Raw genomic sequence first — 14,994 nt, forward strand, 5'->3', positions numbered from 1 at the left:
ATGTTCTCACAGCGACGATGGTGATAATTAAAATCTACAAAGAACGTGATAAACATTATTAAAATGCAGCACTGTTAAAGCAACGTGATTAATGCTGCATTAAAATGAGCCTTTAGCACATAGAGATGATTAAACTGTTTCATTTGACTTCATTGTTTCTAAGGCAGATGCTACACCAGTGAAGGTGCACTTAGTTTTCACACACTGCTTCTGCATTGTGTCTTAGTTTTAGTGGATTAAATAATGACACAGTGTTTGTTTGTTTTTCTTTAGTAACAAATGACCTCAGACCAGCTTCTAATATTTTATAAACAAATAAGCATAAATGCATAAACTCAGCCTGGAATCACATGGGATAAACATGGGATGTGCATTTTTTTATTTGTTTTGTGTTACTGAGTCTTGCAAGAATGCCAACCTTACCAGCAGCAGCTTGGTTTTTTTGTTTGTTGTTTTTTTAATTGAATGAGTGCTGAAAGTTGAGCAACAGCTGTGACAACGAGAGAAGATGGAGCCAATCAGAAACAACTGTGAAAATGTACAATATGCAAGCTAAGAAAGCAAAGTGTAGCAATGTTGCCATCATTTTTGTTGTTGTGGGATTTTTTTCAACATTCACTGAAAATCACTTCTCTCATATTTCCTCTTTATTATTTTCATCACTGTTTAAGAAACGTAACAAAGTCTTATAAAGCATCTAAACCAGCATCATGAAGTGATGTTTAAAGATGGCAGCAAGCTCACAGCATCTCTCAACTCAAGAGCAACATTCAAAGTGCACAGGCTGAAGGAAAGTATTGATTTTATCACATGCAATTACAATACGCCTTTTCATCTGTATCTGGATGTACAATGGGTATCGTTGTTTGTCCCAGCAGTTTACAATACAGAATGTGCACGTCTGTGGGGCTTTTATAAAGATTTCTATTTGCATTGATACGATTGCTTGGATCACAAATTGTTCTAACTTGATTAAAGTCACCAATGATAAAGGTATTCTTGCGCTTACAGTTACCATTATTATCTCTGTTTGCTATCAGATCATCACATCCCCCTTGTGGGATCATGTTGATGATATGCTGGTTTTCTGAACACGTCCGTTAGTCATGCAGAGCACAGTGCCAGAGAGCGCCACCAGCAGGAACATGGAAGTCTTCATTGTATTTCTATATCGAAAAAGTAAACAGAGTGAATATATAAATCAGTATTATTTCATTTCATTTATTAACTTGTTTATTTTTCCATTTTCCTAAATGTTAATCGTGCTTAACTATTAAAGTAAAAATACAGATAGATAGGAAACTCTCTGAAAAGTCAAACTGTTTTCAGTGAGTTTATATATTTGCCAGAGGAAAGGTCAGAATCTGCATATCTGACCACTTTGAATCAATTTATATCTAAACAGAAATCAGTAAAAGTTCAAATCAGTTCATCACTTATGAGGATATTGATATCCGTATAACTGGAGTTATTATAGATTTTCATACATGACATTTGTGAAAAAGGCGAGGGTGTCAGGGTCCCTGTGTCTACCCGGTCGCCTCAGTGTGGCTACATGTGTTTTTTTGTTTTGATTTTGTCCCCGCTCTCTCCCTCCCTCCTTCTCTCACTGCCTGGGCAGAGCTCATCTGTGGGCTCCTGCCCTTGGCCCACGCACCTGGTGACACCTGTGGCTCATCACCCAACAGTGTTCCAGTCCCCTTATAAGATGGCAGCCCTGTATTTCTCGTCGCTGGACCGTTGCCGACTCTCGTCAGTGTTAACCCCAGCTCAGTTCGTTCTCGTGTTTCCCTAGCGATCTTCTTACAGTAACCTTTTGCATCTCTGTGAATAGATTTCCCTGGACCTGCCCCTGTGTTACCTGAGCGATCAAGTGTGTGAGGATTGGAGCGAGCTTTTGTGTTTCTTGTGGAGTGTGAAGAGGAGCGTGGAGCGTGGATGGAGTGAGGACTTTGGAGCGTGTGTGGACTGCAAGTGTCTTTCCCCCCTCCTGTTCATGTGTGGATTCCCGGAACCCGTCTTTTCCCCACTGTGTAAATAGATCACCTGGTGCTTCTGTAAATAAAAAACCTTTATTGTTCCCTACTCAGAGCCTACGCGTGAGTCCATTCAGTCCCGTTGTGACAGAGGGTAAGGACGTAAATCGACTGGTAAAGAGGGACTGGTGAAGAGTCTGCAGCCGCAGCACCGATCCATCTGTCCATCTCCTGTTCCCTTCTCTGATCACTCGTGAACAAGACTGCGAGTTTTGTAACTTAATAAAAGCAGTAATTTGTTTGCCAGAGGGCCCCTTCCACGTCACACCCTGTTCTTTCCTTCTTGTCTCATATGAAAATTCACTTTGTGTAACTTTTTGGGAAATTGTTAAACTTCAGGAAGATTCTGAACATGCCCCATCGTTTAGCCAGCTCTTTGGAGCTGAGCAGGTTCAGGCCTGTTGTTGTAAGTTTTATAAAACGATCTCATTTAAACGGATAATCCAGCTGAAGCTTCAGACAGCCGTCAGACAGTGAAACACTGCCATCTGCTGGACTCGAATAACAAAGACGCTGCTTTGACGGGTGAGGGAGTTTCAACAAGTCTGCAACGACTCAAGCGTCAAACTACAGAACTATTCTAGCGGACATGGTGCTCTAATGACTGCTTCATTAACGCAGGTCAGAAAGGATCAAACATATCAATAAATTTTGAAATAAAAAAATTACTGTTTCACTGCACACACAAACCTTCTCTTATTAGCACAACACTGCCCAGGCCTCAGAGTGTATTCCTTATAGACTATTAAACCTTAGCATGTTATTTTAAAGTCTTACAGGTGAAACAGCCAACCAGTGATCCTAACTGTAATTTAAAATATTCAGCTGCAAAAATGCTTTTAGCAAATAGTTTTTTATGACTGTGCTAAGATTCAATACTAGATTTTTGCTGGTCTGATTAAAAGGTTAAATGTAGAAGTTTTGGGATCATATATTAATACTTCCAAAACAATAAAGTTGTTGTAGAGAATCTATGTTCATTATTGTTGCTCATCATGGAAAGACAAAGACATCAGACTCTGCTGAAAAATTTTACACTCCTACTCTCTGCACACAGCGGTCTGAGGGACCTTCCAGGATCGGGGATTTTATTTATTTTGTTCTTTTTCGGTCTTACTGGTTAGTAGGTTGTGATTTTCTACCTGTTGATCTCTCATTTGGAACATGATTTGCTGTTGAGCAGATTAGGTTCAAAGCATGAGTTGACCTGGCATTATGTCTTAGATTACAAAAAAATCCCACATTAAACCTTGAAGTTAGCCGGATAAGACAGCGTTCTGTTTCACAGTAAAGGCCTCAGAGAGTTGTTGCTAACCAAAGTCTATCTTGTACAGCCATGCAGCATCTAATGACGTTTTGTAACCTGTCACTACAAAGGAGCAGTGAAATGATTGCTGTTTTAGTGCACATACACAGTGTGGTGATCAGTATAAGGACATTAAAGTGATGTTGCAGAAAGCTGCATCTGGTCAGAAGGAAAAAAAACACGCACACTTGGAAGACTTGGCCAGATTTGCACAAAATGAATGGCTGACAGTGGACAGATACAAGGATGTGGATGGTCACACCCTCGTGCATTAAAGAGGCCGTTCACAAAACCAAACACTCAACAGACACAATAAGACAGCTGATCAGTTTGCCTCACTAACTCATCTACACAAGGCGTGTTGTAGAAGTAGAGCAGGGCGATATGGCCAAAAATATTCATCACGATATAAATTTGAAAATGTGCGATAACGATATAACTGACACGAGACAAAATACTTTACAACTCCACTTCATTTGTGCAAAAAAAAAAAAACAATCAATGTATTTTCACTTAAATAAGCAGCTGCTTTTCATGTGCATTAAACTTATATAAAAATGTAACAGTGCAAATGCAAATTCCTCCCTGACAGTTTAACCAAAAGGCATTTCCAGTGGAAACTGGCCGATATATCCTCAGCACAACCATGTATAATATCCACAAAACTTAAAAAGAGGTTAAACAAACACACAATACAGTGATATTATGTTGAAGCACAGTACGTATCACTCCGCGAGGCTCCTGCCTACGATAGCCGTAATGCTCCAACAATCCATCAAGCGGTGCGGCTTCGTAGCTTAGCAAAGTCGTACTAAAACATTTGACAGATTTTCGAGCGCCGTGCACATAAAATCGTTTCCAGGTCAGTAAACACAACCAGGATTCATACAGTGGCTTGCAAAAGTATTCGGCCCCCTTGAACTTTTCCCCATTTTGTCACATTACAGCCACAAACATGAATCAATTTTATTGGAATTCCACGTGAAAGACCAACACAAAGTGGTGCACACGTGAGAAGTGGAACGAAAATCAGACATGATTCCAAACATTTTTTACAAATAAATAACTGCAAAGTGGGGTGTGTGTTCAGCCCCCTTTGGTCTGAGTGCAGTCAGTTGCCCATAGACATTGCCTGATGAGTGCTAATGATTAAACAGAGTGCACCTGTGTGTAATCTAATGTCAGTACAAATACAGAAAACATGTGGAAGAAGCTGCTCTGGTCAGATAAGACCAAAATGCAAAATGCTCTGTGTGGAAAACTAACACTGCACATGACTCTGAACACACCAGCCCCACTGTCAAATATGGTGGTGGCAGCATCATGCTCTGGGGGTGCTTCTCTTCAGCAGGGACAGGAAAGCTGGTCAGAGTTGATGGGAAGATGGATGGAGCCAAATACAGGGTGATCTTGGAAGAAAACCTCTTGGAGTCTGCAAAAGACTTGAGACTGGGGCGGAGGTTCACCTTCCAGCAGGACAACGACCCTGAACATAAAGCCAGGGCAACAATGGAGTGGTTTAAAAGCAAACATATCCATGTGTTAGAATGGCCCAGTCAAAGTCCAGATCTAAATCCAATCAAGAATCTGTGGCAAAATCTGAAAACTGCTGTTCACAAACGCTGCCCATCTAATCTGACTGAGCTGGAGCTGTTTTGCAAAGAAGAATGGGCAAAGATTTCAGTCTGTAGATGTGCAAAGCTGGTAGAGACATAAGGCAAACCGGATTATAAGGAGCACTGTCAATTTCCAGAAAAATCAAAGGACTGATTTTTAGAGTGCCTTATTTTCCGAAAAGCACAGTAATAACATAATAACAACGGCCCGCTAGCATGCTCTTGGTTGCTGAGGGCTATGCTGTGGCTGAGCTGCAAGATTAACTCTGCAAAACCAACTTTCATCAAGTAACAGGGCTCTAGAGTGCAACCAATTTGGTCGCAAATGCGAATCCGTGTAAATGAGAGCAGGTACACTGATTCCACACAAAGACGTAAATACAGAACGGACCGACGCATCAGAATCAACTTTGTCTTTCTCGGCTTTCTCACCCGACGGCTCGTACACGGACACGCTGTCGGAGCTTAGCGATCCTGATGCGTCCGGTCCGCGCTGCGATTACGTCTTCTTGCGCTGATTCTGAGCTGCAGGTTTTGTCTCTCCAACCTACTTGGTAAGATTTTGAGTTTTTGCAGTGCATGTGACAATCTGATTGGCTTAGGAGTGATGATGTCACAAGGATGTCACAAGGATGTCACAAGGATCCTTTGAAGTTTTTCTATAAATAGGGGTGAGAAACAGCAATTTTCAGTTCGTTTCTTCGCAGCCTTTGTGTTTGCAGCCTTCAAACGTTGACTACAGAAAAATTTGGAAACCTCTCAGAGTCATCGGATACAAACGCCAACATGTATCCAAGATTACGGCAACCGAGACAAAAAGATTTCGCCGCCTCTCCTTCCACGCGTGGCCGGCCAATTTCTCCAAATGGCCTCTTATCCATCCAAAGGGCATTACAGGAGAGTAGGAATGAAAACAACCATCTCCAGAACAAAATTCGACAAATTGAAGAAGAAAAACGTCACCTGGAGAAGAAGTGCTTACAGATGGAAGCACAAAACAAACACCTGGAAGAAACACTACAGCGCCAGCCCGACATCAACATTATTAATGAGGGCTGGGGGATCAAGTTTGCTCAAGCCAGAGAGCAGATTGTATCCCTCATCAAAGAAAACAAGAAAAAGAGCGCTGAAGTTAAAGAAATGTCCGAGCAGCTTCAAGGCAGGAAAGCGACGATTGATAAAATGGAGTGGGATCTGCAATACATGGACCAAATGAATCACCTGCTCCAAAGAAAGCTTGATGAAGCTGAAGAAAAAAATAAAGAAGTCCTCCAACAGAAGGAACAACAGGACACAAAGCAAAAAGACCTGCAGCGCGAGCTCCAAGGCATGCAGGAAAAGTACAGAATGGTGAAGGCAGAGTTGGAACAAACATTGGTCCAAAATAAAGACCTCCTTCAAGAGAAAGAGCAACAGAAAGAAAGACTGCCAGAAGAAAAGTGCATTATCAAGGACTTTGAGAGTAAAAATCAAAAGTTGCAAGGATTCTGTGATGAACTGAAGGTCAAAACAAGTGAGCTGGAGGGAGAAAAGGAAACACTAGAAAAACGATGCTCACACATGCAGAAAAAGATTGATCACATGGCCAAAAACAACTCAGAGCTCATTAAGGGGATATTGTTGGAATTCAACAACTTGAAGCGGGAAAACACAGAAATGCAGGCCCAAAAGCAAAAACAAGACAAAACGCATGAGGACCTGCAGTGTACGCTCCGCGATATCCAGAAAAGAAATGAGCAGCTAGAAGGCCTGCACAAAGAAGATCAAGTGAGAAATGCAGACCTGCAGAAGGCAAAGCTGACACAGGAGGCAACATCCAAAGACCTCAAAGAAAAGCTTGAAGAAACACAAGCAACATTAGAACAGGTGGAACAAACATGCAAGAAACTAGAGAGGCAAAACACAGAAACCATCGATGAGTTGAGAACCCTCATCCTGGACAAAAAGGCGCTCGTGGAAAAGTCCATGAAAAAGAAGAAAAGATTCTTCAGCTTTTTCCGGTAGAGGGACAATACTGCTTCTTCAACTGATGTAGCCTCGTCTTGCTCCACCTCTGTTCACCCCCCCAACCAGTCCCGGCAGTTGACTACCCCCTCCTGAGCCTGGTTCTGCCGGAGGTTTCTGCCCGTTTAAAGGCAGTTTTTCCTCCCCACTGTCGCCTAGTGCTTGCTCAGAGGGGATTGTTGGGGTTTCTCTCCTCTGCCTTGTTTCTTTATTTACTTGTTAACTTTTTGCTCTTACCTCATTTAACCTTGTTTCTTTATTTGCTTGTTAACTTTTTGTTCTTACCTCATTTAACCTTGTTTCGTTATTTACTTGTTAACTTTTTGTTCTTACCTCATTTAACCTTGTTTCGTTATTTACTTGTTAACTTTTTGCTCTTACTTCATTTAACCTTGTTTCGTTATTTACTTGTTAACTTTTTGCTCTTACCTCATTTAACCTTGTTTCGTTATTTACTTGCTTGTTTAACTTTTTTTTCAACTTATCTAACAAAATAAAACAGTTGAATTTATCCTTTGAGTATTGTTCATCTAATCTTTACAGAGTTTTTCCAAAACACTTTCAAACATTCAGATCTGTCTTTCATTTTCTTCTTGAAACCTCATGAACGGTGACCTAAAAACTCTGGAACATGGTTTGAAACACTGAAATTGTTTCAGCTGAAACTGGCAAAGTCATACGTGCGTGTGTGAGTGTCACAGGTGATATGGTGTCATTAGTCCGGTCATCATGTTTAGGCTCATTCACTCCAGAATTATTTAGGCCAAATCTTTAAACAGTGTCACTGCACACACATTTCAATCACACAAATGCAGGATTAATTCTTTGCAGTATTTTATCTGATTTATTATGAGAATGTCACGCCTGATCATTTGCACCCACAACATCAAAAATGGGGGCAAAAGAGAGGAGATCACGTTTAATCGATTATAACACGAGGTCAGAAATATAAGTGCTGACATGAGTAGTGTCCACAGAAACCTCTGAATCTCAGCTAAAAACTCATGTAAACCATGTCTACAAACACCAAACAAAGAGCAAAGACACCAGACAGTTAAAAGAGCAGTTACTGCACCATGAATCTGTGGACAGGTAATATCCATATTTTGATTTATGATTTTCTGGAGTTAAATGTGAACCAAAGCATATTTTCAAAGGTGTTATATGCTATAAAATACTTTTAAATATTAGGTGAGGGAAATAAAAAATCTATTTTTCTATGTTTGAGTCACAGTAACTTTTAAAGTGTTTGTGCTAATAACATCATGTACAGTAAGACAGGCATGGAGAACAGCACTGACTGGGAGAGCCTTTGAACAGATGACATTCAGTTCAATTCAACATATAAGAATTTAAGAATGAACAAGCATCTAAGTAAAATCTATTTATTTAGTCTATCATCTGTGATACTATTATGTATAATTATAATGTATTGTTCACCTCTCTTAAATAAACAGGCAGCCTTAATGTATGAAATATTCATTCATTAAAACACTAAAATTTGTCTGTTGTCTCAGTGGCTGATAGTGCCCACAGGCATCAATAGCTTGAAATAGCTTGAAGCTATTTATAATTTTTATGTTTAATGGGTGGGTGCTCACGATAAACAGATTTTGAATGAAAGCCCGGGAACTTCAGTACCACAAAAAGTGGCTATTCTCTGTGCCCATATGGATCAGTCCCTCTTATTACCATTATTCCCTTAAGCCTCAAGTTGGCTAGTTAAGTATCAGACTAACGTTTAAAGCTTTTACTTGAGTGAAGTAACTCACATTACTGCTACTGCTAAGTAATGTTAGCTATGTTTACAGCATATACCATAAATCACCATGCCATAACCAACTACTGTACTATCACACTCAGTGCATTTCTCCAGCACGTTTGATAGCTAGCAAAATAATAATAATAGTTTTAAAATTAGCATGTGTTATGTACACATACTCGAAAATTATTTACTAGGACTCACCTGTCATGTGACTCAGAGTGCAAATTCCACCAGTGTCGTTTTCCATCAAACACTCATTAAAACAGCAACGTCAAGTTAGTGCACTCATCCCCAGGGGGAGGGCGGGGTCACACATTGAAACAGACTGGCACGCAGAGGTGCAAGGCAGACCAGATGGAGAAATTTTGCTTTCACACTTTGTGACTCATTCAGTTATTTGTGGTGAATGAAATATGGTTTCAACCACGTTTAAGCACCACATCTAAAATTCAAGCACTATTCAAACCTTGAAAAGACAATATTTAAATTCAAGCCTTTTTTAATGATTTCAAGCACCCATACGAACCCTGCATATGAAAAAGCCAGAAATCCAGAAAGATGGCCAAATGAAACCAAATGTCTATGATCACAAGAAAACTACATCAGTAGAGTTGTCAAGTAGTCACAATATGAAAAGTCCTCACCTTAGCCTCCTTTTTACAGAGCAGCATGACTTGTCCCAAGTGTCCTGCAGCAGCTGAGAAGCAGAGGGGGCTCATGCCGTTTTCTGAAACAACATCCACGCTGGCGCCGAACTCGAGCAGCAGTGAGACAATTTCCTGGTGACCGAGGTGACACTGGACGCAAAGCACTGGTGCATTGTTCAGGACTTCTGTGCGGTAATTCACGTTTGCCCCTCCCAGCATCAGGAGACGGCTTACCTGATCATACAAGCAAAAAAATAAATAAAAAATGCAGAAAGCATTCACGTTTGAATATTTATTTCAAGGTCTTTGCAAAGAAGTGAATTTTTTATCACATGTACTTAAAGGTGAAAGAAATCTGAATTAAAAATAAATGTTATTCTCTTAAGAAGAGATGACTGTTTAACTATTTTACTCTTTATTGGCTAAATTATACACTTAAAAATGTGAACTACCACCCATGTTTGAGCAGCAGAATTGTTTCCATTACTCATTTTATGGCTCATACAGAGATCAAACTTCTTATTCTCATCTTCAGATTTTTCAGACGGCAAATGAAACGGCCACATTCTAGCAAATGCAATTATCAAGTGTGGTATTCGCTTTCATTACGAGTAAATCAATAATAAAGGCCTAGTCAAACAAAACCAAAGAGTGAAATGAGTGTTTGACGACAGGAGATGAAAGTGTGTGTTATTTTCTGGATCCTCTGTAGCATAATTAACCCCCCCACCCCTCCCCCAGAGGAGTGAATAAGGTCATTTTGTAAATGTCTGTTTGACTAATACTACACATTTATACAATAACTCACAAACAGACACCAGGTGATGGAACGCCCTCTGAAACAATAACACTAACGGCAAAGAAGTACGGAGGATAATTTTTCTTCGAGCCAGAATGCATCATGCTGGCAGAACAGCCTTTCCAGGAAAGACCAAATGATTATCGCCCTTCGAAACACGACTGAAAAGCAGTACACAGGAAGTTGGCTCGTGCGCGAAGCTTATTAACATTTACCTGTCAAATTATAATTGGACACATTAACAATATAAAAGGACAGCGGTTATTAATAAAACATTCTCTGCGTGGAGCAACATTCGGGGATTAAAAGTGTAACTAAAATCTAAAGAAAGTTGCAGTTATTTCTGAGATGCATTTGCTTTAAAATGACCTAACCAGTGTATATGATTATATTACTCCAATGTAACAAAAGGGTTATGAAAATGCTGAAAATTGGATACATATACTGTGTGTTTAATATATAGTGTTTAAAGGTTTCCTATATCCCCTCAAGAAGCTTATACTTTGCATTTCAACAAAAGCAACCTGTTGCATTTAGGCATTTCAGGTTATCAATAATGGGTTTTTTTCATCGTTAGCTAATAAGCCGATTGTTCTGCATTCAACAGACGCGCAGGAGCAAACCTGAAGCAAAGGCTTACCTTGACATTAGGTGTGTAGAGGTTCCTCAGGGAGGCCAGGGCTGCAGAAAGGCCGTCAGTGCTGCAGTTTATCCACAGAGCCTGAAGGACACTGGATGACACGCCTGTCTTCTTGCTCAGACCCTGCACGCACGCCGATGCATAAATGCATGAGTAAATACACAAACACACATATGTAAAAACCAGCGAATCTGAGGGGCATAAGCTGTCAATGTTGCTTTCCACATCCCACGGCTTATCCTCTGGTGAACCATTGTCACAGTGCATAAATCAAGAGAAAGTGAACACCAAGAAATTCCTGCAAGGGATGGATTTCAAATAAAGATGAATGCATAGACCACGTAGGTTCCACATCTATACCTTGAAGATGTGTGCTTTGAGTATGTGGTGTCCCAGCTCCATTGTCTGCTGCCGATTCAGTTTCCCCTCTTGGCGCGATAACATGAAAGCCATGAGAGCGTGACCGGTCCTGGGTTAGAAAACAAGGGAACAGATAGGATACTCAGTCGTCAACAGTAGGAATGATTGTTCCTCTGCTTCAAACGACATGAAAGTACTGATTCATTCTGCTGATGACGAGGAGCCTGGCACTGTCATGGAGAACTATTGTATTCTGGAGCTAGTGTGAATAAGCTAAAAATGTTTGGCAATGACCCTCTGAACAACAGGGGGGAAGAGTGTCACTGAGGCACTAATTAATGCAGAACTTCATTAAAAAGGCATGCATGATTGCGAATCCCTTTGATCTGGATAAAAATCCTCTCTAGTTGTGCCCAGGCACAAACAGAGAGGCAGTGCAGGAGGCTTTTGTCTCTCTGTGCATCTCCTGCGCCAGACTACAAGCCTTTGTTTTTTTAATGATGGAGCTGGAAGGCTGTGAATGACCAGAATACGAAGCTCAGCTCTCGTCCGTTTGGAGGCATCGCCGTGTGAGCAGAGGTGAGCAACAGGGAGGAAAAAAGTGACATCATTCAATTTATGAAGTGTGAATGACTGAAATCTCTCATTTGCGTGTGGCTCCAGCATTTCAATTAGGTAAGCACTGCAAGTACTGCTAAAAGAGATAAGCCTGCCTCGCATTGCAACATGCAATATCTGCAAAATGCATAGGTCAGTACCCCCCCTCCCTCACAAAAAGCACTATTTATTAAAACAGGGCAAATCAGTGTGAGGCTGCAAGACAACAAAAAAAAAAAAGCACTGATCAGGAGTCAAAAGTTGTGCGGGTGATCTACTAACAAAGCACAAATTCATGAGCACAGACGCAGCAGTTCATTTTACCGATGACCAATGCAAGCTGCCAACAGCAGCGCAAATTAGTGGGTTGCAAACAAGCAGATGAGGGAGCGAGTAATCCACTAACAACGCTGGTGCGGCTTGTTATTTGAAATTTGACAATTATAATACGGTACCAGCACATGTGAACAATTCAGACCGGGGAGAGGCAGTGGAAGGAGAATCGATGTGTTTGATATGAGGGTGAAGTCTGCAGTCAGGCATCTGAACTCGGATGAATCCTGACAGCTCCAAAAGAGCACAGGATTTATCTGCAGAGGTGCTGCTTTATTACAAACAGCTTCACTGTATCAAAGGTGCATTCTGAGATGACCTTTTGAATGTGCTGTACGTCGCAAACAGGCCTTGTGCTAATGAATTTAGTGCTGTGATGTGTCTGTAAATGCTCACATCATCACATCACTTCACACTCAATTTTTTTTCTGCATGCCGTGTGTATTTTTTCCGAGACAAAGGAAAGACTTTGGCATGCAACAAGCTGACACCAACAAACAGGACTTCAGGGAGTCTAATGTTTCTGCAAAATCTCAAATTACATTCAGTGAAGCCTGAATGTCATTGTTGCAAAATTCGAGCATTAATCTAACATGCTTCACTTCCACAGCTGTATTCTCACATTCTCACAAATGTTATGCAATGGAGTCATTATGCAAGAGAAGACGACTCGAAGAAGTGAAACAGCCTGCTTGAAATCTGATCTATGATGTTGCAGGGCTGCGTATGCAAACTGCTGACTAAAGGGGTTTATTTACAAATGGAAACTCTAAATGCATTACAGAAGCCTGCAAACCAAATTGAGAGCTGCGAAGTTATTGCATTAGCAGAAAACTGACCTGGGGTCACAAAGGAAGTCCGTACTCTCTCCATCAGCTCTCCACACCAGCCACTCTCTGAAGGAAGGGTGACAAAACATGCGCGTCTTGTCCCTCCGTTTGATGAGAAAGCACGAGAGCAGCTCCATGCGTTGCTGAAAGTCCTCCCATTGTAGCTCCCCCTGGACGAACCCCGCGTTGATGGCGTTGAACAGCTGCTCGTCAGTCAGGGGGTGCAGCGAGGCGAGCGATACGTTGAGGATCGGCAGTGAGCGCTCAAAGGCTGAATTGGTCATGAATTTCATGTTACACTGTAACTGGTACAGTTCTGCCAGTGAAACAGGCACGACTTTGTAACTGGCACTTTTGATCACGAGGTGGCCTCTTTCAAACAGATCCAGGGTGAGTTTGAGATACAGGTAGGACCCTTGGCTGCGGGAGATCAGGTGGCTACTTAGCTTGCCGACTGTGATAGGATCGGCCTTGCCGTTCAGGCTAATATTGTTCATGATGTCCTTGCTGCCGTTGATACGATACTGGATATATGCGTTGAGGTCATTGCTGATCTCTTTGTTGTCAGAAAAGTCATCCAGGGAGATTTTGGAGAAGGGCAGGAGGCTGGTGATCTCCTATTGAAGACAAGATAAAGACAGAGCGTGACATAAAAACATACATCTGAGCTTCAATGTACTATTAAAGTGTCAATGCATGAAAAAAAGTAATTTGGTGCAGTGTTTGCATTACAGACACAGCTGTATTACTCAATACCACAGCCAATAAATAAATAATTTAATTAATTAAAAGCAAAAATATTCTTTGCATCCTGAGCTGCCATTAAGAAAAACAAAATCTGCCTGTGTACGTGTATTATCAGAAGAGTTTCTTTGAGCAGTGGGGAAGCAAGCATGCTGAGCTATCAGGCCAAAGCAGACACTTGTTACTGTTCAAAATGTGGCTGTGAGGAAAACAGGAGTGGGGAAACTGAGTATTAAGAGGCAGGGGATGGATGGGATGGTAGCTAGCGGGCAAGCAGAGGTCTGAACTAGGGCTCACATTTCAATCTGTGTCCCAGGGGTTGGAGAAATCAATGCACCTTAATCCTCCAATCCTCTGCCTGTCTGAGGCTAGAGAAACATTGCCTCCGCAAGATAACATTTTTCCTCTCCCTCATCATGAGAAGGCAGCGCAAACAGACAAACACACACAAGCACATGTATGCACACGCTCAATAAAACATACCGAACACAATCCACAAGATTGGGGGGAGGGGGTGCAAACAACACCTCAGAGATTGTCCAGATATTAGTCTAGCAGGCAAGGGCCAATATATCGAACCCTTCCTCCGAGGTGAGATGCTATTTGTCTGTTCAAAGCACAAAACAATAGCGTGACAATTTCATCTCTATGCACAACTCTGATTCTGTCTGCAAATAAGAAACATTTCATGCCTTCATATTTTCTTGTCTTAACAATGCTATCTTGATTATTCTTCCATGATTCATTTTTGCTATGCCCCGAGTTAGTCGGGCAGTAAAGCAGATAAGCTTTATTTATTCACTGAGGGGTTTTTTGCAAGAGACACCTGAGTACAAGCGACAAGTACAAATGTACACGCATAATATTACAAGTATGAAGTGATAATGCTTTAAAGTCGATCATTTAGTGCTTCCAATTTCAAGCTAAATTGCAGCTTATACAAACACTAAGCTGCAGAGTTTCTGAACTTGTAGCCGAAAGCTTAGATAGCAAAGCCATACACACACAGACGCAGGTTTACCGATGGCTTTTGCATATTAATGATGGCCAAATGGTTCAGATAACTTACAAAGCCGAATGTAACCACTGTCTGCACTGAATGGCAATGCTGCTGACTGCTGTGTCCAGAGCTTTAATGTTAGGGGAAACGGTATGAGAATACAGCATGGAGCGTACAGTTTGTGCTTTTGATCTTTTGTAGGAACTTGCTCTAAAAACTTTTGAAGGAAGTAGGAACCATCATCATTAGCTCATATTTCAGTTTCAAGAACCTTTGAGTAATGCAAGTGTATGGTCATTATAGTCTATTGCATGGAG

The 14,994-nt window shown here is 41.2% G+C and overlaps 1 protein-coding gene across 4 annotated transcripts in view; it reads right to left on the reverse strand.

Moving 5' to 3' along the window:
* LOC146577744 (protein TANC1-like) overlaps positions 1 to 14,994 on the reverse strand; it is a 44,241-nt gene that overhangs the window by 11,811 nt on the left and 17,436 nt on the right. For 3 of the 4 annotated variants that reach the window (XM_085268309.1, XM_085268311.1, XM_085268310.1), the window contains exons 7-10: positions 12,943 to 13,550; positions 11,174 to 11,282; positions 10,814 to 10,936; positions 9,372 to 9,608 (exon numbers count right to left, since the gene is read on the reverse strand). In XM_085268309.1, the coding sequence (XP_085124435.1) occupies positions 9,372 to 9,608; positions 10,814 to 10,936; positions 11,174 to 11,282; positions 12,943 to 13,550 (1,077 nt within the window). Of the gene's footprint in view, positions 1 to 629; positions 1,167 to 9,371; positions 9,609 to 10,813; positions 10,937 to 11,173; positions 11,283 to 12,942; positions 13,551 to 14,994 lie in introns of those variants that run through there. The other variant, XM_085268308.1, reaches the window with a different exon arrangement.

This window comes from Mchenga conophoros, linkage group LG3, assembly GCF_057382185.1.
Source record: "Mchenga conophoros isolate Kocher_MC1m ecotype Shallow Benthic linkage group LG3, M_conophoros_male_GT1.1, whole genome shotgun sequence".
NCBI classification, from domain to species: Eukaryota; Metazoa; Chordata; class Actinopteri; order Cichliformes; family Cichlidae; genus Mchenga; species Mchenga conophoros.